A 21407-nucleotide genomic window follows, 5' to 3' on the forward strand; every position below is an offset into this window, starting at 1 on the left:
ATCAAACCATTTCCATTTAATAAATGTCTTTTAACTGAGCACCACCAGACACATCAATTCTGACGTCTTTGATGACTGCGTACATCCACACTTCCACCACATCTTCTGGGAAGTTTCTCCACGCATCTCTACCTTGTCTTTGAAAAAAGTTCAAATTGAATTTTAAAAATAATGTATATATGGCAGTTTGTACTTACTGCAAGAGCTTGTCTCGTGCTGCATTATCCAAGTAACGTTCCTTTTTGGACAGGAATGCTGACCTGTAGGAAGTGCTCGTTTCCCCATGAAGCTGCTTTGTGATGTCATAACGACCAACACCAACCGGATTCTGAAATCATAGGTTTAAATATTGCTCATTTGCATACAGTATACCATTCAATGAAAATTAACTAACATAGAACACCTATTTTCAGTAGGTACAGCTATTTAATATTTCAGAAATGAAAATTTAAAGAAGTAAAACTATAATCTACCCATATAGGAGTGTGATTTACAACAAAGAACTATTATTTTGTCAGATTTACACTCCCTAATAGGGCCATATTTTTCACTTTACTGTTCTTTACAAATGTGCCATACGTACATGGGTGGTTTATATTTCTAACTCAACCCAAATTTGGACCAAACCCTCCAAATACGTTTCTTATTTATTTATAACCTATACAGCACTGGCCCTATTAAGAGGATTTTGGAGCCCTTTACACAGTCCAGCGGGAGGATGTGAGAGAGGTTATAATTTCTTGAAAACAGGATAGGAAGATCGGGTTCGATAAATGTTACCCGGGCAGGAGGTCTCATCTGGCTGGATTAGGTGGGGTTGGGGGGTATGTTTTGAGGAATTTGCGGAAGGTGGTGATGGATGGGGTAGCACAGATGTTGGGTTGAAGGGCGTTCCAGGCTCAGGGTTCCTATTGAGTGAAGGTCTATTTTGTGTGCAGGCTAGCTTGAAGTGTGAAATCTGAAGGACATTTTGGATGGCCGGTCTGGTGTTTGTGTGGGTGATGGAGCTAACTTAGTTGCAGAGGGAGATTGGGGTTTAGAAGTGGATTGTTTTCTCTCTGGTATGGGAAGCCAGTGAAGCTGGCAGAGGGCTGGCGATGTGTGTGTTTGGTTAGGTGTAGAATGAGTCTTAATGTTGTGTTCTGGCTTGCATGACAGTAGAGTGATGTTGAGGAGGAGTCCAGTGAGGATTACAGTACCACAGTCTAGTTTGAAGAGGACGAGTGCCTGGACTCCGGTACAGAAGTTATTAAGGGAGGGGCAGTCTTATTTTGCAAAGGGGGTGTAGTCGTAGATTGTACGCTTTACTGACAGCAGCTATATAGTCTGCCTAGAATAGCAGACAGTTGATCGGCCCCCTGGGAACTTTACTGGTGTGGAGAGGGATGTGTGAGTTGGTCATGGTGAATTCATAGAACCAGGGGTTGAGGTTGGGATTATGCCGGGCGGGTGGGCAGATGAGGAGGTTTTCAGTTTTGGATGGGTTCAGTTTCAGGAAGTGGGTGGCCATTTTTTGAGGGCGTAGAGGTCTGAGGGTAGGAGATCTTTAAGTATATTTCTGTGTTATCTACTTATTAGTGTGGGTGCTTAGAGTCTGTCTGAGAAATTCAATGTATATGTTGTGACAAGGTCAGTAGTCTGGCCTTGTCAAGAGCCTTGTAACCCTCCAATCCCCCAGTGCCAGTGTGTATCCCAGCAGTACACCTCTGTCTCAAGCCATTCCTCAAATACAAGATACTCCCCAGTGTTTCTCTGCTTTTATTAGACACACCATCTGAGCAAGAAATCAAGAAGCATCGGAATGAAAATCCAGCACCCTGCACTCATGCCAAGAAAGCTGAAAGCAACCACCAACAACCCGTACCACAGTGTCCATTGATCAGCAGCTGAGAAGGGAAGACCTGCAGAGAGAAAGGAAAGCCACGGTGCCCATGCAAGTCGGCCCAAAGGGCTCTGTAATCCACAGCGAAGAAAGAGAGAGAGAAACCCACAGAGAGAAGCTGATGCATCGTTGTGTGGCAGGCAGAAGGACTGACCATTGCTGCCAAACAACAACAGCAGACATGCACAACAGCCAGCAAGCTCTCTAAACAACCAGGACTAATGTGGGGGGAACCCGAATCCCTCCCTCACGGAACTTAACACAGGGGCACCAACCGTTCCCGAACCCACGAACATGACTAGTTGTCTTCCCGGGTTGCCACTGTAGTTCAGAGGTCGACCCGCATGGCAAAATTGGGCAGCACTTAGCATGCTACTTTTCAATTGTATTGTTTCTTTAACACGCCCCTGGTATAGTAACATGGGCAGATATGCCAGTGACAGAGTATCACTGCCAGCGGGGCAGTGGGTATAAGGAGCAACAGATAGAAGGAAGTGTGGGTTATTCAGGTGAGGCCGAGGTGGAACAGCTGGATGACCAAGAGACCAGCAGGATGGAGGAAGGAGCAGCAACGTGTGGAGGTCGATTTCTGGAGAGGTGAGGTATTGGCTACTGAGTGGATGTGATACTCCAGTGTGAAAGTGTGTGGGGAGTGTGGTTAGATCCATTAGTCTAAGGAGTGAATGTGAAGTGGTTGTTACTGAGAGAAAGGAGAGTGTCTGAGTAGAGGGTGAGTGGAGCATTAGTAGTAGTGTGAAGGAGGGAGTAGTAGTATGGAGGATGCAGTTGTAGTGATGAGGTGGGAATAGTAGTGCAGAGGAGGTAGTAATAGTGTGGAGGTGAGAGCAGTAGTCTGGGGCGGGAGTAGTGGTGCAGAGGAGGGTGTAGTAGCAAGGGAGAGTGAGGAGAAAAATCAAAGAGTGAAGGTGAGGCATAGAAAGTGTGAAAGACAGAGGGGCATAGAAGAAGAGGTGAGAGAGAGTGAAAGCGGGTGGAGTAAGAAAGAGTGCAGAGAGAGAGAGATAAGGGAGAGGAGAGAGGAAGCTTGCAAGGAAAACATTGAATCAAGCAATGGGACTGCAAGTCACAAATGGCATTTCCCTTTTACACCACTAACAACTGGTTAAAGTGGGGAAAGCTAGGAAGTTCTTGAGGAAGTTTATAGAGATAAGACCAAGAGCCTTTAGGGTATCATTTCAGCTGATTTAGACATTAGCATACTGAGAGAGAAACCATCACTATATACTAACCTGTGTATAAGGATGTCTGGGCTAGGAAAGAGGTGCTTTAAGACCAGAGAGGGTGGGGCGGTCATAGGACCAATTGAGTTATCAATAACAACCTTGAACTGCCTTGGAGAGTGCAGTGATCTGTTCAAAGGTAAAACAGGAGTGGGGACCGGAAGGATTCTTGAGGCACTCTGTATGACTGGGGTGGGATTTAATGACTTGGATTTTTATTATGAATGTCCGAGAACAGTATGGGATTTAGCTGAACTGACTTTCATTAAGACAGGGTGGTGTAGGTCAATGTAAATCTCAAAGGTGTTTAGTGTAATACCCAGCAGTCATTGATATTACATTGCAGTGCTGGTGAGCTCCAGGATCCACAAATGTAGTGTTAAAAGCATTACAATTGATGGTATCCATACATTAGGATAAAAAGCATTTACCCAATCCTGATGAACAAAACCTTTTAGAAAGACATCCAAAAACTAGGAGATCTCCGACTGGATGGAAGGCTTTGCATGGGTGTGCGTCGACCTCCACGTAGCAGCCCTGCAGATGTCCAGCAGGGGCACACCAGATAGGAACGCCGTGGTAGCTGCGATCGCTCTGGTGGAATGGGCTCTCGGACGGCCGGGCAGTGGTCGGTTTGCCAACCGATGACAGTACATGATACAGCCGGAGAGCCATCTGGAAATGAAAGCCTTTGAGAGAGCCTTCCCCTGATTGACAGGTCCAAAGTTCACAAAAAGTTGTGACGTCTTCCGAAAACTCTTTGTGCAGTCCACGTAGAACTTCAGCGCTCTAGTCACATCCAGCGAGTGCAAAGTCCTTTCAGCCGGCGACGAAGGCGACGGGAAGAAAACAGGCAACACCAAGGGTTCGTTGAGGTGGAAGTCCGACGGCACCTTGGGCATGAAGGAGGGGTGCGTCCTGAGCACTACCCTCGTGTCGTGAAAAGTCAAGTACGGGGGCTTGCAGGAAAGGGCCTGTATCTCTCCCACCCGTTGTGCGGAGGTGATGGCCACAAGAAACGCTGTTTTCCACGACAAGAACTTCAACGGAGCTGAGTGCAGAGGCTCGAACGGAGGTCCCATGAGCTTGGTCAGCACCACGTTGAGCTCCCACGCCGGGGCCGGGGCCTTCACCGGCGGGAACGATCTGAACAGTCCCTTTCACCAGACGATGAGACCACAAAGACGTCCGTCCCGTGGTTCTGGTGTATCGGGAGATCGCAGCAAGATGAATCTTGATGGAAGCGTGCGCCAGTCCAGCCTTGGCCAGCGTCAGTAGGTACGGCAGTACTTGAGGAGCCGTAATCCGTAGAGGGTTAATCTTCTGTGCGTGGCACCAGACAGAGAACCTCTTCCATTTGTGTCCGTAGCATTTAAGAGTTGAGGACGCCCTGGCCTTTGCAAGAACCTCTCTGCAGTCGGCCGGTATGTCGTAACCTCCTAACTCTAACGCTGCAGGAGCCAGGCCTACAAGTTCAGCAACTTCGGGTCGTGATGGAGGATGGCGCCTCCTTCCCTGGAGAGAAGATCCGCGTCCACTGGCAGCTTGATTGAGGGGGCCGCTGACAAGTCCAGAAGGTTCGGGAACCATATCTGCCTCGGCCACGCAGGTGCGACGAGGATCATCCTGCACCGTGACCTCTTGAGCTCTTGAGCTGCTTGATGAGCCGGATCAGCAACGGCAATGGGGGGGAATGCGTATAGAAACAGGCCGTCCCAGGGGAACGAGAAAGCATCGCCCATGCTCCTCGGCTGGGGAAACCTGTTGGCGAACCTCCGGCACTTGGAGTTCATCGCCGTCGCGAACAGATCGATCTGGGGTGTGGCCCACCGTCAGAAGAGGCAGTCCACTAGATCCTGTCGTAGTTCGCACTCGTGGCACGAGCGCAGCTTTCTGCTGAGCGAGTCGGCGATGGTGTTTTTTATTCCTGCCAGATGAAACGGCACCAGAAACATCTCTTGGCCGACGGCCCAATGCCACAGATCCTGCGTCTCCTTGGACAGGGCAGGGGATCTGGTACCGCCCTGCTTCCTGATGTAGAACATGGTGGTGGTGTTGTCGGTGAAGATCCTCACCACCTTGCCCTTGAGGGACGGAAGAAAGGACCTGAGGGCCCAAAACACTGCACGGAGCTCCAGGACGTTGATATGGAGGGACTTCTCCGTCGGAAGCCAAAGGCCTCTCGCGTGCAGATTTTCGGTGTGCGCTCCCCACCCTTCCAGGGAGGCATCCGTGGTCACTGTCTTCTGGTGGCCCGGGGTCTGGAAGTCCATGCCCGCCGTCAGATGCGCGCGGGTGCCCCACCACCGGATCGCTCGTCGGAAGCTCTCGTCGAGTGTGATCCTGTTCTCGAAGCTGCCCGTCGCCTGGATCCAGCGAGCGTCCAGGAACTCCTGTAACGGGCGCATCCGAAGCCTGCACAGGCGGATGAGATAAATGCAAGAAGACATCATTCCGAGGAGGGATTTGATGGACCTCACCCTGGCCGCGTCCGCAACCAGCATCTGCTGCACCTTGCCCAAGATGGCTCTCGTCCTTTCCTCCGACGGAGAGGCCAGAAGCACCAGGTAGGACTTGGCGTAGTTTATGCAGAATCCCAGGTCCGTGAGTAGTTGGACGGTCCTTGCCGTGTGCTGCGCGGCGAGCTCCCTTGTCTTTGCTCGGATTAGCCAGTCGTCCAGGTAGGGGTAGACGTGGATCACCTCCAGGCGCAGCCGCGCCGCCACCGGTGCGAGGCACTTGGTGAACACCCTGGGTGCCGACCTCAATCCGAAGGGAAGGGCTCTGAACTGGTAGTGACGCCCTTGGACCATGAACCTGAGAAACTTTCGGTGTTCCTTTAGGATGGGGATATGGAAGTAAGCATCCTCCAAATCCAACGACGACAGGAAATCGCCCTCCTCCAGCTGGAGGGTGACCATCCGGAACTTCTGTGCCTTGATGAATTTGTTCAGTCGTCGTAGGTCCAGGATGGGACGCCATCCTCCTGTCTTCTTCTTCACGAGGAAGTATCTTGAGTAAACTCCGGAGCCCTGAAGCCTCTTTGGGACAAGCTCGATGGCGTCTTTCTTGAGCATCGCCTTTACCTCCAAGAGAAGCTGAGGGACGTGATGTTCCTTCCTGGCCACGGGGGGGACGCGCGGGCACTTCTTTAGAAGCTCGAGCGCGTGACCCTGGGCCAGGGCGTCCAGCACCCAACGGTCGGTGGAGATGGACTCCCACACGCTGACGAAGTTCGCCAGCCGGCCTCCCACCGGGATGCTTCGGTGGGGGCCCGACCCCACGGCCGGTTCAGTCCTGCTTGGACGAGGCTTTGCCACCTTGTCCTCCTTGGCGACGACGGCGGGGTCCGCCCGACTTGCCTCGTCCCCTGTAGGCCTCCTGTGACGACGAACGGGCCGCTTGACGGTAGGTGGAATATCCGCCACCGGAACCTTTGGAGGCACCCTGCTTGCCTCCGGCGCTCCGAAAGGGCGGCCGTCGCTGGAGAACACCAAGAGCCCGGGCCGTCTCCGTGTCCGTCTTGATGGCTTGTAGGGAATCGTCCACTGTTTTCCCAAACAGGTTGCTCCCGTCGAACGGCATGTCCAAAACTCTGGCCTGCACGTCCTGCCGGAAGTCCTTTGCCTTGAGCCATCCACGCCATCTAAGGCACACGCCGTTGCCCAACTGGCGAAACCCAGTGTCAGCGATGTCCGTCGCTATCATAATGGCGTGGTCCGACGCCACTTCTCCTTCCTGCAAGATCTCTAGGGCCTCCGCCCTCTTGTCGTCCGGTAGGAAGTCCAGCAGGGGGGCGATCTTGTACCACAACTCCCTGTCGTAGCGGGCTACGATAGCCAAGGCGTTGGCAGCCTTAATCGTCGTTGCTGCCGATGAGATGACTCTGCGTCCCATCGTGTCCAATTTCTTTCCCTCGCCGTCCGGGGGGAGGTTGACGTAGAGGCCGAAGCCCCCCCTGCTTTCTTCCTGGCCGCCGCAGAGACGACCGAGTCCGGGGTCGGCTGTGCCCGAAGGCACAAGGGGGCCGCAGCCGGGACCCGGTACTTCTTCTCGTACCGATCCCTTCTCGCAGGCATTGTGGATGGGTTCTTGAGGAGGGCGAGACCCTCATCCCAGATATCGTCCAGTTGAGGTACAGCGAGGACCGTCTTCCTCTTGGTCTCGTGCCGTTGATAAAGGAAACCTTCCTTCTCTTCCGGGCAGAGCTGGAAAAGCTCGGATGCCCTGGCGATCATGGCATGAAACGATCCAATCTCGTTGGGCGGGGAAGCCCGGGGAGGAGGTGACGACGGAAGATCCTCGTCGTAAACTTCATCGTCTGTACCCGTCGCGGCCGTGTCCGTCCCCGTATCATTCCCACGGGTCGTCGACGGGGAGGAGGGCTGAGCAGGGCGCGATGGTTGAAAAGGAGGTGGAGGATGAATCCTTCTCTTAGGAGGAGGGCTCCCAGACGGGCCTGGTTCCGGGTCCCGTCGGGAGCGGTTCCTCCATTGGTGGCAACAGTAATCTCGTCCTTATCTCCTAGCATAAGGACTGTATAGCCAACAAAATGGCCACCGAGTTGTCTTGCAGCACTGGTTGAGGGGATTCCGACAGGCGGTCAGGAGCCTCGTCGACACCCTCGACGTTCTCGTCGTCTCCTATGTCAGGGTCCCTCCCGACGGGCTGGTCTTCTTCCACGCCAATGCCGTGGCTTAAGAGTTCGATCAGCTCCTCTTCAGAGGTTGAGGCCGAATCCACGACGACCTCCTGCCCCCCCTTTTTCTTCTCCGTCGGAGGTTTCACGGGGGTCCTGTCGATGGGCTTGAAAGAGGACTCCCTCTGCAGTGGCAGGGAGACTCTGGGCCCCCAGGTCGCCTCCACTGGTGTAGCCTCCACAGGCTGAGCCAGGGCCGCCGCGACTGTCTCGAAAGAGGCCTTGGCAGGGTGGATCAAGGCTTTCACCACCTTAGGTGCGCTCACCGCCTTCTCCTTGGGGGGAGTGTCACCGCCTCGCTCCCCCTCCGATGGGGCCTTCGAGCTCAACCGGGGCCTCTCCAGAAGCTTCGCCGGGTGCTCGGACTTCCTCTTACCCGAGCCAGAGCGTTGGCTCGTGGTTGATGGCGCCGGGGAGGTTGCGCCCTGCCTGGCAACCGAAGAGCCCGACCGTTCGGCGCTCCCGGTGCCAGCGGACTCGCCTGACGGGCTCTTCCATTCCAGCCAGTTGGCGAGACGCAGATGGCGGTCCTTCATGGTCCGCTCCGACATGTTGCCGCAAAACGCACAGTCCTTCTCCATGTGCGTCTTGTCCTCATGCAAGCAGTAGAGGCAAAGGGAGTGTTCGTCCTCCCTAAAGACATTCTGAAGCTGGCATCCAGGGCAGACCCTGAACAGCTTTCCGGGCGTCGAGCTTCCCTTCTCCTGGGCCATGTCCGAGATGGGCCTGAGAAACTTCTGGAGTCCTCCAAAAGCGTGGCTCGACGAAATCTTCACCCTTGAGGGGCGTAGAAGAATCCGACACGGGTCCCCGTTGATCGGATAAAGAAACGGTGGAGCTTGAGGCTCTTTTAACCGAAAAAAGAGAGAATTTTCCTATGAAAAAGCGCGAAAACGCACTGAAGCTCGAGAGCAATAGCACGAGGATCCCAACACTTGAACGTGCAGTAAAAATCTGAAGATGGCTGCCAGAGGCGGGGCTTAGGGAGATGGCAGTCATTGGCTGTGGTCAGTATGACGCAGAGATCAGTGATTGGTTACTACTACGAAAGAGAGATCAGAAACGAAACTGATACTGATTTTTCTTTACCAAGGATTCCCAGCCTGACGACGGGGAATATTCATGAGCATGTGAATCCATGCCAGACCCCATGCTGGAGAATATGAGAGGCGCTGGAGGAGGTGCTGGATCTGAAAGGGGGAGGAAACAGAGGCCTTGCTGCTCTGGGCTTGGGGGGGTCGTTTGCAAGAGCAACCATCTAAAGCGGAACTGAAGATGGCAGGTTCACTGGGGATAGTGCAAAAATGGAAAGCAAAGGACCCTCCATCGGAATTGCTCTGGGTGGGAAAAGTGTGAAATTTCACCCTCATGGCATGGGCTATGTGTTCCTTACAAGGAGATCAGAATCGCTTCCGTGAGGACTGATCAAGAGTGATGGGATTTCTTGAGAGAGGGACAAGGGGGAACTGGTGGACTAGGAGAATGAGACTGTTTGGCCTGGTGGAGTGACTCTGGTAAAGGGAAAACAAGAGACTCAGACCCACAACGTCCCAAGAAAACCTTCCGAACTGGGGTTCGGATAAGGGGAAGGGGGATTACAATTGTTAAGGTTGTGAAAATGTTCAATAAAAAGTTACATGGAAAAAGATGATGCAGATGAACAGAACCATGTTGACATGTTTCAGTGGGTTCTCCTGCATCCAACACATTTTGTATCAGATTCCTCACACAGAGTGGGAAGAATTACAGGAAATCTGTAGTGTTAGTAATAAAGATCCGGGTTACACCCAGGCTCCCATGTTTAACACTACATCTTGCAGTGGCTCAATGGAATACCTCTGAAAATAAAAAGCCTGCGCCACAAAAACAGTAGTGGTCAGGCTGTTTTCAGGCTGGCTCAATTTGGGTACAATTCTTGAAGGAAGACACACATGAATTCCCAACGCTCTATAATCTGTTGAAGAAATGTCAACTTGAATTTGAGCTTGGGTGTGGGTAAGTAAGGTACACGGTTAGACTTTGTTGCTTCAAAGGTAATATAAGTAATATTATTTTACCAACAGGAAAACTAGACCACATTTTTTAATCCAGAATAATGTTAACATATTCATTTCCCAGCTCTAATTTACCATTTCCTTCCCAATAACGTGTGCCTATAAGGCATCCACTGCTCCCTGTCAATTTATCTCAACGCTCTCTTGGAATACCTTTTTCGTTGAAATGTTACCATCCTGGGGTAAAATAGCAGCATTCCTCTTGTCCATATTCAATGGAAAGGGTCCTACTTCTCAACACCCAGATCTATGCTCCAACCTTCTAACAATGGAGCAAGCAGGCTAACAGGAGTAGACGGAAGGGGGATCCAATGTTTTGGAGTCAATGACGCAGAGGACGAAATCGCGAGAAACAGGAAAACAACTCTGCAAGCGGCAATACACAGTGCAAATGCAGACTAACATCGCCTCCCAACTACCAACACTTCCTGCAGACCTATGCAATCTGGCATAATCCAAATACACTTAGAGGACAAACTCCTTTTTTGTTTGTTTGGGATTTGCATTGAAAATAACATAACATAGTTGGAATACTTAATCAAGTGGTGTAAATCAATAAGCAAGGGCAACAATATTGTAGCAAACACAGTGAACTTTTTGTAGATGAATCTCAACACAGATTCCAAATGTTGTTTCCCCCACGTATCATTTCCCCATTTCCCCCTGCTACCTCTTACAAATCAACATATACAACAGCATCACCCTCAACTTTCCTGTAAACCACAAATAGCCCTGAGATTGCATGCCAAGCCAGTACTTCTGGACCTTTGCTGATTGCATGGAGCTGCTGTAGGGACTACATTCTCAGAGTCACTAGATGCAAAGGAACAAGTTACTTACCTGTAACTGTTGTTCTCCAGCATGGGTCTGGCATGGATTCACATGCTCATGAATATTCCCTGTCGTCAGGCGCCGGGAATCCTCGCTAAAGAAAAAATCAGTATCAGTTTCGTTTCTGATCTGTCTTTCTCAGTAGTAACCAATTACTGGTCTCTGGGTCATACTGCCCCCAGCCAATGACTGCCCTCTCCCTAAGCTCCGCCTCTGGCAGCCATCCTCAGATTTGGTAGCACGTAAAGTGGCAGTATGACCAAGTGAAAAGCCGCAGAGGAGTAGGAGGGAGGGTTTGCATGTGAATCCATGCCAGACCCATGCTGGAGAACAACAGTTACAGGTAAGTAACTTGTTCCTTCTCCAGCATGGGGTCTGGCATGGATTTACATGCTCATGAATATAAGACTACATAGCAGTACACACATGCACAACCACGGGAGGTGGCAGAGGCTCAACATTAAGCATTACATCAAAACTCAACATTAAGCATTTCTTACCTCCTCACCAGGCTCACCTTAAGCAAACAGGTTGCGCAGCACTGCTGGGCCGACCCTGGACTCCTCCCTGGAATCCCGGTCGACGCAGTAGAATCTCGTGAAGGTATGCGTCGACCTCCATGTAGCAGCCCTGCAGATGTCCAGCAGGGGCACACCAGACAAGAACGCCATGGTAGCAGCGAATGCTCTGGTCGAATGGGCTCTCGGAGGGCCGGGAAACGGTCGGTTTGCCAACCGATGACAGTGCATGAGCAGCCGGAGAGCCATCTGGAAATGGAAGCCTTCGAGAGAGACTTCACTTGGTTCACAGGTCCAAAGTTCACAAACAGCTGTGATGTCCTCCGAAAACTCTTTGTTCGGTCCACGTAGAACTTCAGTGCTCTAGCTACATCCAGCGAGTGCAAAGTCCTCTCGGCCAGCGACAAAGGTGACGGGAAAAAGACTGGTAACATCAAGGGCTCGTTCAGATGGAAGTCCGACGGCACCTTGGGCATGAAGGAGGGGTGCGTCCACAGCACTACCCTCATATCGTGAAAGGTCAGGTATGGAGGCTTGCAGGATAGTGCGTGGATCTCTCCCACGCGTCGTGCGGAGGTGATGGCCACCAGGAACGCTGTTTTCCACGACAGAAACTTCAGCAGGGCCGAATGCAATGGCTCGAATGGTGGACCCATGAGCCTGGTCAGCACCACGTTGAGCCCCCACGTCGCGGCTGGTGCCTTCATCAGCGGGAATGATCGAAACAGTCCCTTCATAAATTCCTTAACCAGGCGATGAGACCACAGGGATGACTGCCCTGTAGTCCTGGTGTATCGGGAAATCGCCGCCAGGTGTATCTTGATTGAAGCATGAGATAGTCCAGCTTTGGCTAGCGACAGTAGGTACGGCAATACTTGAGGGGCCTTAATCCGCAGAGGGTTAATCTTCTGTGCCCGGCACCAGATAGAGAACCTCTTCCACTTATGTCCGTAGCACTTGAGAGTTGAAAACGCCCTGGCCTTCGCAAGAACCTCTCTGCAGTCGGCCGGGATATCGTATCCTCCAAACTCTAGTGCTGCAGGAGCCAGGCCTGCAAGTTCAGCAACTCTGGGTCGTGATGAAGAATTGCGCCTCCTTCTCTGGAGAGAAGATCTGCGTCCGTTGACAGCTTGACTGGTGGGGTCGCTGACAAGTCCAGAAGGTCCGGGAACCAGATCTGCCTCGGCCACGCCGGTGCGACGAGGATCATTCTGCACCAGGACCTCTTGAGCTGGTTGATGAGTCGGAGCAGCAATGGCAACGGAGGGAACACATATAGGAACAGGCCGTCCCAGGGGAACGAGAAAGCATCGACCATGCTCCTCGGTTGGGGAAACCTGCTGGCGAACCTCTGGCACTTGGAGATCATCGCCGTCGCGCACAGGTCGATCTGGGGTTTGCCCCATCGCTGAAAGAGTCAGTCCACTTGATCCTGGCGTAGTTTCCACTCGTGGCACGAGCGCAGCTCTCTATTGAGTGAGTCGGCAATGGTGTTTGTTATCCCTGCCAGATGAAACGGCACCAGAAAAATCCCTTGAGCAACGGCCCAATGCCACAGATCCTGGGCTTCCTTGGATTGGGCTGGGGATCTGGTTCCGCCCTGTTTCCGGATGTAAAACATTGTGGTGGTGTTGTCGGTGAAGATCCTCACTACCATGCCCTTGAGGGACGGGAGAAAGGACCTGAGGGCCCAGAACACTGCCCAGAGCTCCAGTATATTGATGTGGAGCGGCTTCTCCCCCGGGAGCCAAGGGCCTCTCGCGTGAAGATCTCCGGTGTGCGCTCCCCATCCCTCCAGGGAGGCATCCGTCGTCACAGTCACCTGGTGGGCGGGGGTCTGAAAGTCTGTTCCTGCCGACAGATGAGCGCGGGTGCCCCACCACCAGATCGCTCGACGGAAGGTCTCGTTGAGAGGGATCCTGTCTTCGAAGCTGCCTGTTGCTTGTATCCAGCGGGCGTCGAGGAACTCCTATAAAGGGCGCATCCGAAGCCTGCACAGACGCACGAGATATATGCAAGAGGACATCATCCCGAGGAGGGACTTGATGGACCTCACCTTGGCCACGTCTGTGGCCAGCAGACGCTGCACCTTGCCTAGGATGGCCTTTGTCCTCTCCTACGACGATGAGGCCAGACGCACCACTGTGTCGAGCTTGGCTCCCAGAAACAGTGCGACTTGCGAGGGGACCAGGTGGGACTTGGGGAAGTTGATGGAGAACCCCAGGTCCATGAGTAGCTGGACGGTCTTCGCTGTATGTTCCACGGCGAGCTCCCTTGTCCTTGCGCGGATGAGCCAATCGTCGAGGTAGGGGTAGACGTGGATCCCCTGTAGGCGCAGCCGCGCCACCACTGGAGCGAGGCACTTGGTGAAAACCCTGTGTGCCGACTTCAGTCCGAACAGGAGGGCCTTGAGCTGGTAGTGCCGCCGTTGGACCACGAACCTGAGGAACTTTCGGTGTCCTTTTAAAATGGGGATGTGAAAGTCTGCATCCTCCAAATCCAACGACGACAGGAAATCGCCCTCCTCCAGCTGTCCCAGCATGTGCTGGAGGGTGACCATCCGGAACTTCTGTGCCTTGATGTACTTGTTCAGTCGTCGCAGGTCCAGGATGTGTCGCCATCCTCCTGTCTTCTTTTTCACAAGGAAGTACCTTGAGTATACTCCGGAGCCTCTTCGGGACGAGCTCGATGGCACCTTTCTTGAGCATCGCCCTTACCTCCAACAGCAGTTGAGGGACGTGATTTTCCTTCCTGACCATGGGTGGTATGCAGGGGCACTTTTTTAGAAATTCGAGGGCGTACCCCAGGGAGTCCAGCACCCAACGGTCGGTGGAGATGGACTCCCACACACTGACGAACTTCGCCAGCCGGCATCCCACCGGGGTGCTTCGGTGAGGGCCCGATGCCACGGTCGGTTCAATCTTGCTTGGAGGATGCCTTGCCTCCCTGGCAATGACAGCGGGGTCCACCCGACTTGCCTCGTCCTCTATAGGCTTCTTGCGACGAGGAGCGGACCGCTTGTCGGTACGAGGAGGAGCCACCACCGAATCCCTTGGAGGCACCCTGTGTCATGTTGCCCGCTCCCGGGGAGCCGGTTCAAGCCCTGCGTCCCCAAAAACGGACATCCAGTCCCCAGGGAAGGACCCAGCAACCCCATATAGGGGCCCTTTGGACAGTGTCCTGGCGCCATAGGCGCCAGGCTCATTATGGGAGTGCTTGGGTGCACTTACCTGATGCAGACCATGCTGCAGGATCCCAGCCTCCTTGAGGCCTGAAAGGAACTACTTTACCTGTGGGACTAATTTACCACCCGGGCGTGGTCGGGGAAGGATACATACCTGGAACTTCTTCCAAGGCTATTTAAACCCCACCCAAACAGCCACACATGCTTCGCGTTGTTCTGCATCTAGCAGCTGGACGCTCACCGTGTCTGCTCCTGCATCCTGACTCCTGCCACGCCTGCCAGCATCCTGGATCACCTGCAAAGGAAGAGAAGAAGAGAACAGAAGAAGGAAAAGTCCTTACCTGCTAAATCCGCATCCCGGAGACATCTCGCCGACAATCCTGAAAAGGAAGACTTTTATTTAAAAGCTCATCGCGTCGATCGCTGCAGCGCCGCATTCCACTCACCTTTACAGGGCGCTTCCATGTTCAGCAGCGATCATCCGGATTCGCAGTCACGCCCCAGCGCCTAGGGAGAAAAAGACAAGAACAAAAGGTGAGAGAGAGAAGGGAATAAGGAAAGCTAAATCTCCATGTTAAGACTTACTTGTTGATTCATTCCCTCTTCATTTCGGGTCCGCGCCGCACCTTGGAATTCCCGGACCCCGGCCCCTAAGGGGAAAAAGAGACATCAGCGTTAATGAGCGAATGAAAAGACATTACCAAAAAACGCTCATTAAAGACTTACTTGATTTCTACAAGGATTTCACCTCTCATCTCGGGTCGGTGCCTGTTCCCCGGCATTCCGTACCCCGGCCCCTATGGGGAAAAAGACACTAGCATTAGTACATTAATGCATGGACACAAGGGGAACCTCTTATCAAAAAACTTACCTGGAAGCCAAGCAAGTTTGGTTCTCACCAATCCGAAAATCCAGTGAAGTAACTAGATACCAACGCGCCCCTACATCAGAAGCAGGATGGAGAGCTCGTCATTCCAGACCCTAAGGTGAGATGCTACGGGGAATCACAGAAGGGTTTCGAGGAGGGTGAGAGGGGAAAGTGGGAGGCCGATTGCATTACCCCGCAGACAGTTAATCCCCTATTTTCGCCTACAGAAGGATACTTCTGCGAGCCAGACAAGCCAGATTTGGGGGCCCGGTCCAGTCCGTCTTCCGAACCCTGCGCATCACCTTAGAAGAGGTCACAGCAGCGCGAACCAGGCCAGCGCCTCTGTGGGAGTCAGGTGAGCGTTACACCCTGCTTGCCTCCGGAGCTCCGAAAGGACGGCCTTCGTTGCCGGAGAACGCCTAGGGCCTTAGCTGTCCCTGTGTCTGCCTTGATTGGTTGGAGGGACTCATCCACTGTTTTCCCAAACAGGTTGTTCCCGTCGAACGGCATGTCCAGAACCTTGGCTTGTACGTCCTGGCGGAAATCTGTCGCCTTGAGCCACCCTCGTCGTCTAAGGCAAACGCTGTTGCCTAGCTGGCGGAAACCGGTGTCGGCAATGTCCGTTGCCACCGTTATGGCGTGGTCCGACGCCACCTCGCCTTCTTGCAAGATCTCCAGGGCCTCGGCCCTCTTGTCGTCCGGTAGGAAGTCCAACAGGGGGCCGATCCTGTACCATAACTCCCTGTCGTAGCGGGCCACGATCGCGAGGGCATTGGTCACCTTAATCGTTGTTGCCGTTGATGAGATAACTTGTCGTCCCATTGCGTCCAGCTTCTTTCCTTCGCCGTCCGGCGGGGAAGTTGACGTTGAGGCCGATGCCACCCCCCGCTTTCTTCTTGGCTGCCGCTGAGACGACCGAGTCAGGGGTCGGTTGTGCCCTAAGGCACAAAGGGGCCGCGTCGGGGACCCGGTACTTCTTCTCGTACCGATCCCTCTTGGCAGGCGTTGTAGACGGGTTCTTGAGAAGGGTGAAACCCTCGTCGTAGATGTCATCCAGCAGAGGCACGGCAAGGACTGTCTTCCTCTTGGCCTCACGCCGTTGGTAAAGGAAACCTTCCTTCTTCTCTTCGGGGCAGAGCTGAAAAAGCTCGGATGCCCTGGCGATCATTGCATGTAAAGATCTGATCTCGTCGAGCAGGGAGGCGATGGGAGCTCCGTCCCGTCGTCACCACCGTCGTCGTCGGTACCCGTCGTGGCCGTGTCCGTTCCCGTATCATCCCCAGGGACGTGGGATGTGGGCAAAGGTTGAGTATGCTGCGAGGGCTGAAAAGGCGGGGCTGGATGGGTCCGTCTTCTCTTGTTTGGGGGACTTCCCAAAGGGCCTGGCTCTGGCTCCTCTGTCGGGCCTGGTTCTGGCTCTTCCGTCAGTGGTAGGGGCAATCTCGTCCTTATCGCCGAACATAAGGATTGTATTGCCAACAAAATGGCCACCGAGTTGTCCTGCGGCCCCGGAAGCGACGTGCGCGACAGGTGACTAGGACCCTCGCCTGTACCGCCGTCAATCTCGTCGTCCTCTTCGTCGGGATCCCTCCCGTGGGACCGGGCCTCTTCGACGCCCTCGTCGAGGCCCTCTAAGACTTCAACCAGTTCCTCCTCGGAGGCTGTGTCCGTTTCCACAGTGGCCACCGCCCCCCCCTCTTTTTACACTGGGGTCTTCACGGCGGTCTTCTCGATGGGTCCGAAAGAGGCTTCCCTCCGCAGAGGCAGGGAGACTCTGGGCCCCAAGGTCGCCTCCACTGGTGTAGCCTCCACAGGCTGCGCCAGGCCCGCCGCGGCTTCCTCGATAGAGGCCTTGGCCGGGTGAATCAAGGCCTTTACCACCTTCTGTGGGCCTGTGGCCTTCACCTTGGGGGAGGGTCACCGCCTCGCTCCCCTCGGCTGGATCCTTCAAGCTCGACTGGGGCCTCTCCAGAAGCTTCGCCGTGGTCTCGGCCTTCCTCTTCCCTGAGCCAGAGCGTTGGATCGTGGCTGAAGGCGCTGGAGAGGATGCGCCTTGCCTGGCAGCCGAGGAGCCTGACTGTTCCGCGCTCCCGGTGCCCGCGGACTCGCGGTGCTTTGCCTTCTGTTGGGCACCCATCGCTGGGGTGCCCTCACAGGACTTAGAAGACCGCTCGGACTTCTTCTTCTTCTTCTTCTCACATGACGGGCTCTTTCCTTCTAGCCAGTTGGAGAGACGAAGGTGTCGGTCCTTGATGGTCCGTTCCGACATGTTCCTGCAAAATGCAGTCCTTCTCCACGTGCGTTCTGTCCTCATGAAGGCAGTAGAGACATTTCGAGTGCTCGTCCTCCTTGAACACATTCTGCAGCTGGCATCCAGTGCAAACCCTGAACAGCTTTCCAGGCGTTGAGCTTCCTTTCTCCTGGGCCATGTCCGGGTAGGCCGCAGAAACTCCTGGACTCCTCCAAGAAGCGCAACTCGACGAAATCTTCACCCTTGAGGGGCATAGAAAAATCTGAAACCGATCCCCATTAATCGGATGTAGAGACGGTGGAGCTTGAGGCTCTATTTGACCGAAAAATTAGAAAATCTCTGAAAAAAGCGCGAAAACACAGCAAAAGCTCAAGAGCTAAACACGAGGACTCCCAACACTTGAGCGTGCGGTAAAAATCTGAGGATGGCTGCCAGAGGCGGGGCTTAAGGAGAGGGCAGTCATTGGCTGGGGGCAGTATGACCCAGAGACCAGTGATTGGTTACTACTGAGAAAGACAGATCCGAAACAAAACTGATACTGATTTTTTCTTTACCGAGGATTCCCGGCCTGACGAAGGGGAATATTCATGAGCATGTGAATCCATGCCAGACCCCACGATGGAGAAGTGTAAAAATGGACCCAAAACTTTACGACACTTGTTTTTTAAACCTCATTTAGTGATACAGAGATTTTTTCAATTTGCAGTTTTGCCAGATCTTCACAGCCACATGCAGACGTTGGCGTGTCTCGTGTACGCCACTGGAAAATAAATACACTATCTGGTCACAAGAACAAGGATATAAAGCAATGTTGAGAGATTGATCTTGCACTCTTCATCAACAGGTACCCACTACTAGCAATTGAGGGACATTATGGATGGGAACCCTCACAATTTTCTCTTACATAGACCTGATCTCTAACCAGAGTTTCTGTGGTTGGGGCCTCCTCATACAATATGAATACAGCTTCCTTTCCCTCCACATTCTCAACAAGTATCTGGTCTTCATTTTTCTATTGCATTTATCCTCAATGGCATGTAATGCCACTGGCAAAATAATTGATATTGGATCTCCACAAATAGACATTAGTAACATTTCTCTACACTCTTCACCAGACCCTCTCCCAAAGATCTTCTAGGATCGGTGCTCCTATATCTTTACACAACACTTGTCTATGTCCATCAGGTTGTGGATGAGAACAACTAGCATGCAGGAGCTTGTAAATCTTGAATATCAGGCATTTCCCTGTATCAGAGCTAACTGCAAATGTTTCAAAGCATGTGTGAGGTCTGATTAATGCCCGCCAAGGATTAAACTGTGCAATACACAATGCCTGATTTATAACAATTCAAAACTATCTCTTTCTTTACTATGAACTCCTTTTTACACACCTCGAATGATTTAATAGACCAGCCAGTAAACACATACCCTGCGTGTGTGCATCCCCTTTGTATCGAAGCTATGAACGCCATAGCGGCCGGCCCAGGCCCGACGTCAGGATTTTGAAAGAGGTAGGACAGGGCCGTGAAGGGTGGCGAGATCATACTGGCCAACTGCCCTAGATTGAAAGGGTACAATTATTGAATGGGAGGATAAATAATGAGGCAACTCTTCTCTCGTTTCAGCCAGGGTTGTGCCAAAATTCTCATTCAGTTTCATCCATTCTACAATTACCCTTAGCTGTGCCCCTATATGATGCTTTTTAATGTTTGAGCCACCCAACCTGCCCGGAATCCAAGGGCTCATAAATAATCACTTATTTACTCGGAGCATCGTCCCATTCCAATAAATTGGAGTACGTTAGTTTTCATATTTTTTAAATCCTTCAGTGGAATATGTACTGGGAGGGGCTGCAACAGATTAAGCAGACATGGTGAAGCATTCATCTTAATCAGGGCTATGTGGCCTGGCCAGGACACTGTCAGCCCCTTCAGCTTCCTTAGGTATACCTGAATGAAGGCCATCAAATGGAGGTAATTACTTGGGGGCCAGGTGAACTTCAAGACATGCGATTGAATTGCAGGCCCACTTATATGAGTACCTCTCCTGCAAGGCCTTCAGTATCACCAAAGGTATGGAAGTATTATGTATCACAGATTTGGCCTCATTTACTTTAAAACCCAACTTCTTGAGTGAGCCTGACAACAAACTAGGCAAGTCTGTCAGTGTTAAAATAACATTGGGCCTCATTACATGTCCGGCGGTAACCGTGCCGGTGATACAGGCGGGTTGTCGCCAAACCCGTATTGATTTACCAGCATCTGACTCCCCGGACGGGAAAGTCAGGCGCCGGTAAATTGTAAATCCCCATTCCCATAGAGTCCTATAGGACTCGATGGGATTGGGGAGCACGGAAGCACCAGCACCGTTAATAACTGTGCCGGTGCTTCCATGAAAACTCTGCGGGCGGGTGCCGTTCTACCCGGCAGGTCTGACCTGCCGGGCGGAACGGCACCCGCCCACAGAGTTGTAGTGTGCCAGTCCAGAACCGGCACTGTTGTTTCCGGACCGGCAGGCTCTGAATGAGCACCATTGTCTGCAAATAAACAGATATTATGAATCTCCATCACCCAAGTCACCTAGGGACGAGGCAAGTGGGACATCCCTGGGGGAGAATACGGTTTAGGGGACAAGGACTCCTGTTCCTTGAGGAACTCCCTAATCTAGTTCAATTGATGGCATACATGGGACTATCTAACATGTCAAATACATCAAAGTACAAAGACTTAACTGAAGAGAAAGTTTAAATGTGCTGTCATTAGAAAGAAAGATAAGTTGTCCCTTTAAATGGAAATATTCAATCTTCTGTGACAAGTAGGATAAAAGAGGAGTACTCGTCAAACGAAGCAGGAAGGAGAGAGGAACGCATACTGAAGCAGGGGGTGACACCTGGTAGTCTAACACCAGCAGGCAAATTCAAACTGTAAGTATGGCATACAGAAAAAGCAGAAACCAAAGGCGACTGGAGTCAGAGACCGGTGGTGGCATGACCACGAAATTGCATTGTTGGGCAGCCTGACCAGACAACTATGCTGACACCACCTGGGGGAAGCCACAGCAAACGGCACGGCTCCCTGTCACGGTACCGAGAAGCCAGAAGGAGTGAGAGGTATTTGGCAAGGACGCTGGTGAGAGTAAGCAAAATGCAAGACGGAAAACCAAAGACGGTCCTAGGCCCAGAAGAATCCCGCCAACATTCCATGCCAGTACGGAAGGTAACTGGGAACCCGGGAGGAATGGTAAACCAAATGGACTCATTATATGCTCATAAAAAACGTATCCCAATGAAAGGTGGGTACTATGCTACTGGCATGGAGTTTAATAAAATGGGGCTCTGGTTAGCAGACCACCATTTCTGAGATTGATTAACCACATCATTGTATTGTTAAAACATTTATTTTTAAAGCTAGGGCTTCTAAATCATTGCCAGATGACAATCCTTCTGCAATGTGATCCTGTCATATTCCGGAGGGGTAGATTCCAGGGTTGGCCCTTGCCCCCATCCTATTTGTGAAGGTTATACAGGGGTTTATGGTCAATCCATCGATTTCAAATGCATCAAAATGCATTTCCATCGATGCAAGTGCATTTCCATCGAAACCAGTCCATCGAATTTCTAAATGGACAGGTTTACATGGATATGCACTTTTAAATGTAAAAAACAGCATTTCGAGGCCTTTTTTTTGTAACGTTAAAACGTTACATGGAGCTGTCCAGTGCTGAAAAGATTTTAGCACTGGCCAGCTTCATGTAACATTGCATTTTTTTGTGGGGGGGGCTCCCCCCCAACTCCCAAAACAGTGACTTTCTGTAACATTTGCTTATGTGTGGCGTGTTTTCCCCTTTGCAGGGTAATAGCGTTACCGCCAACCGGTCCGG

General features: G+C 52.3%; 1 protein-coding gene across 1 annotated transcript in view; it reads right to left on the reverse strand.

Moving 5' to 3' along the window:
* The window catches only part of CIMAP2 (ciliary microtubule associated protein 2), a 690070-nt gene that overhangs the window by 137106 nt on the left and 531557 nt on the right, over nt 1-21407 (reverse strand). The window contains exon 9 of the mRNA XM_069642119.1: nt 198-328. Coding sequence (XP_069498220.1) covers nt 198-328 — 131 coding nt within the window. The remainder of the gene's footprint in view (nt 1-197; nt 329-21407) is intronic.

The sequence above is a fragment of the Ambystoma mexicanum genome, chromosome 1q (genome assembly GCF_040938575.1).
Source record: "Ambystoma mexicanum isolate Mex_15411 chromosome 1q, UKY_AmexF1_1, whole genome shotgun sequence".
Lineage (NCBI taxonomy): Eukaryota > Metazoa > Chordata > Amphibia > Caudata > Ambystomatidae > Ambystoma > Ambystoma mexicanum.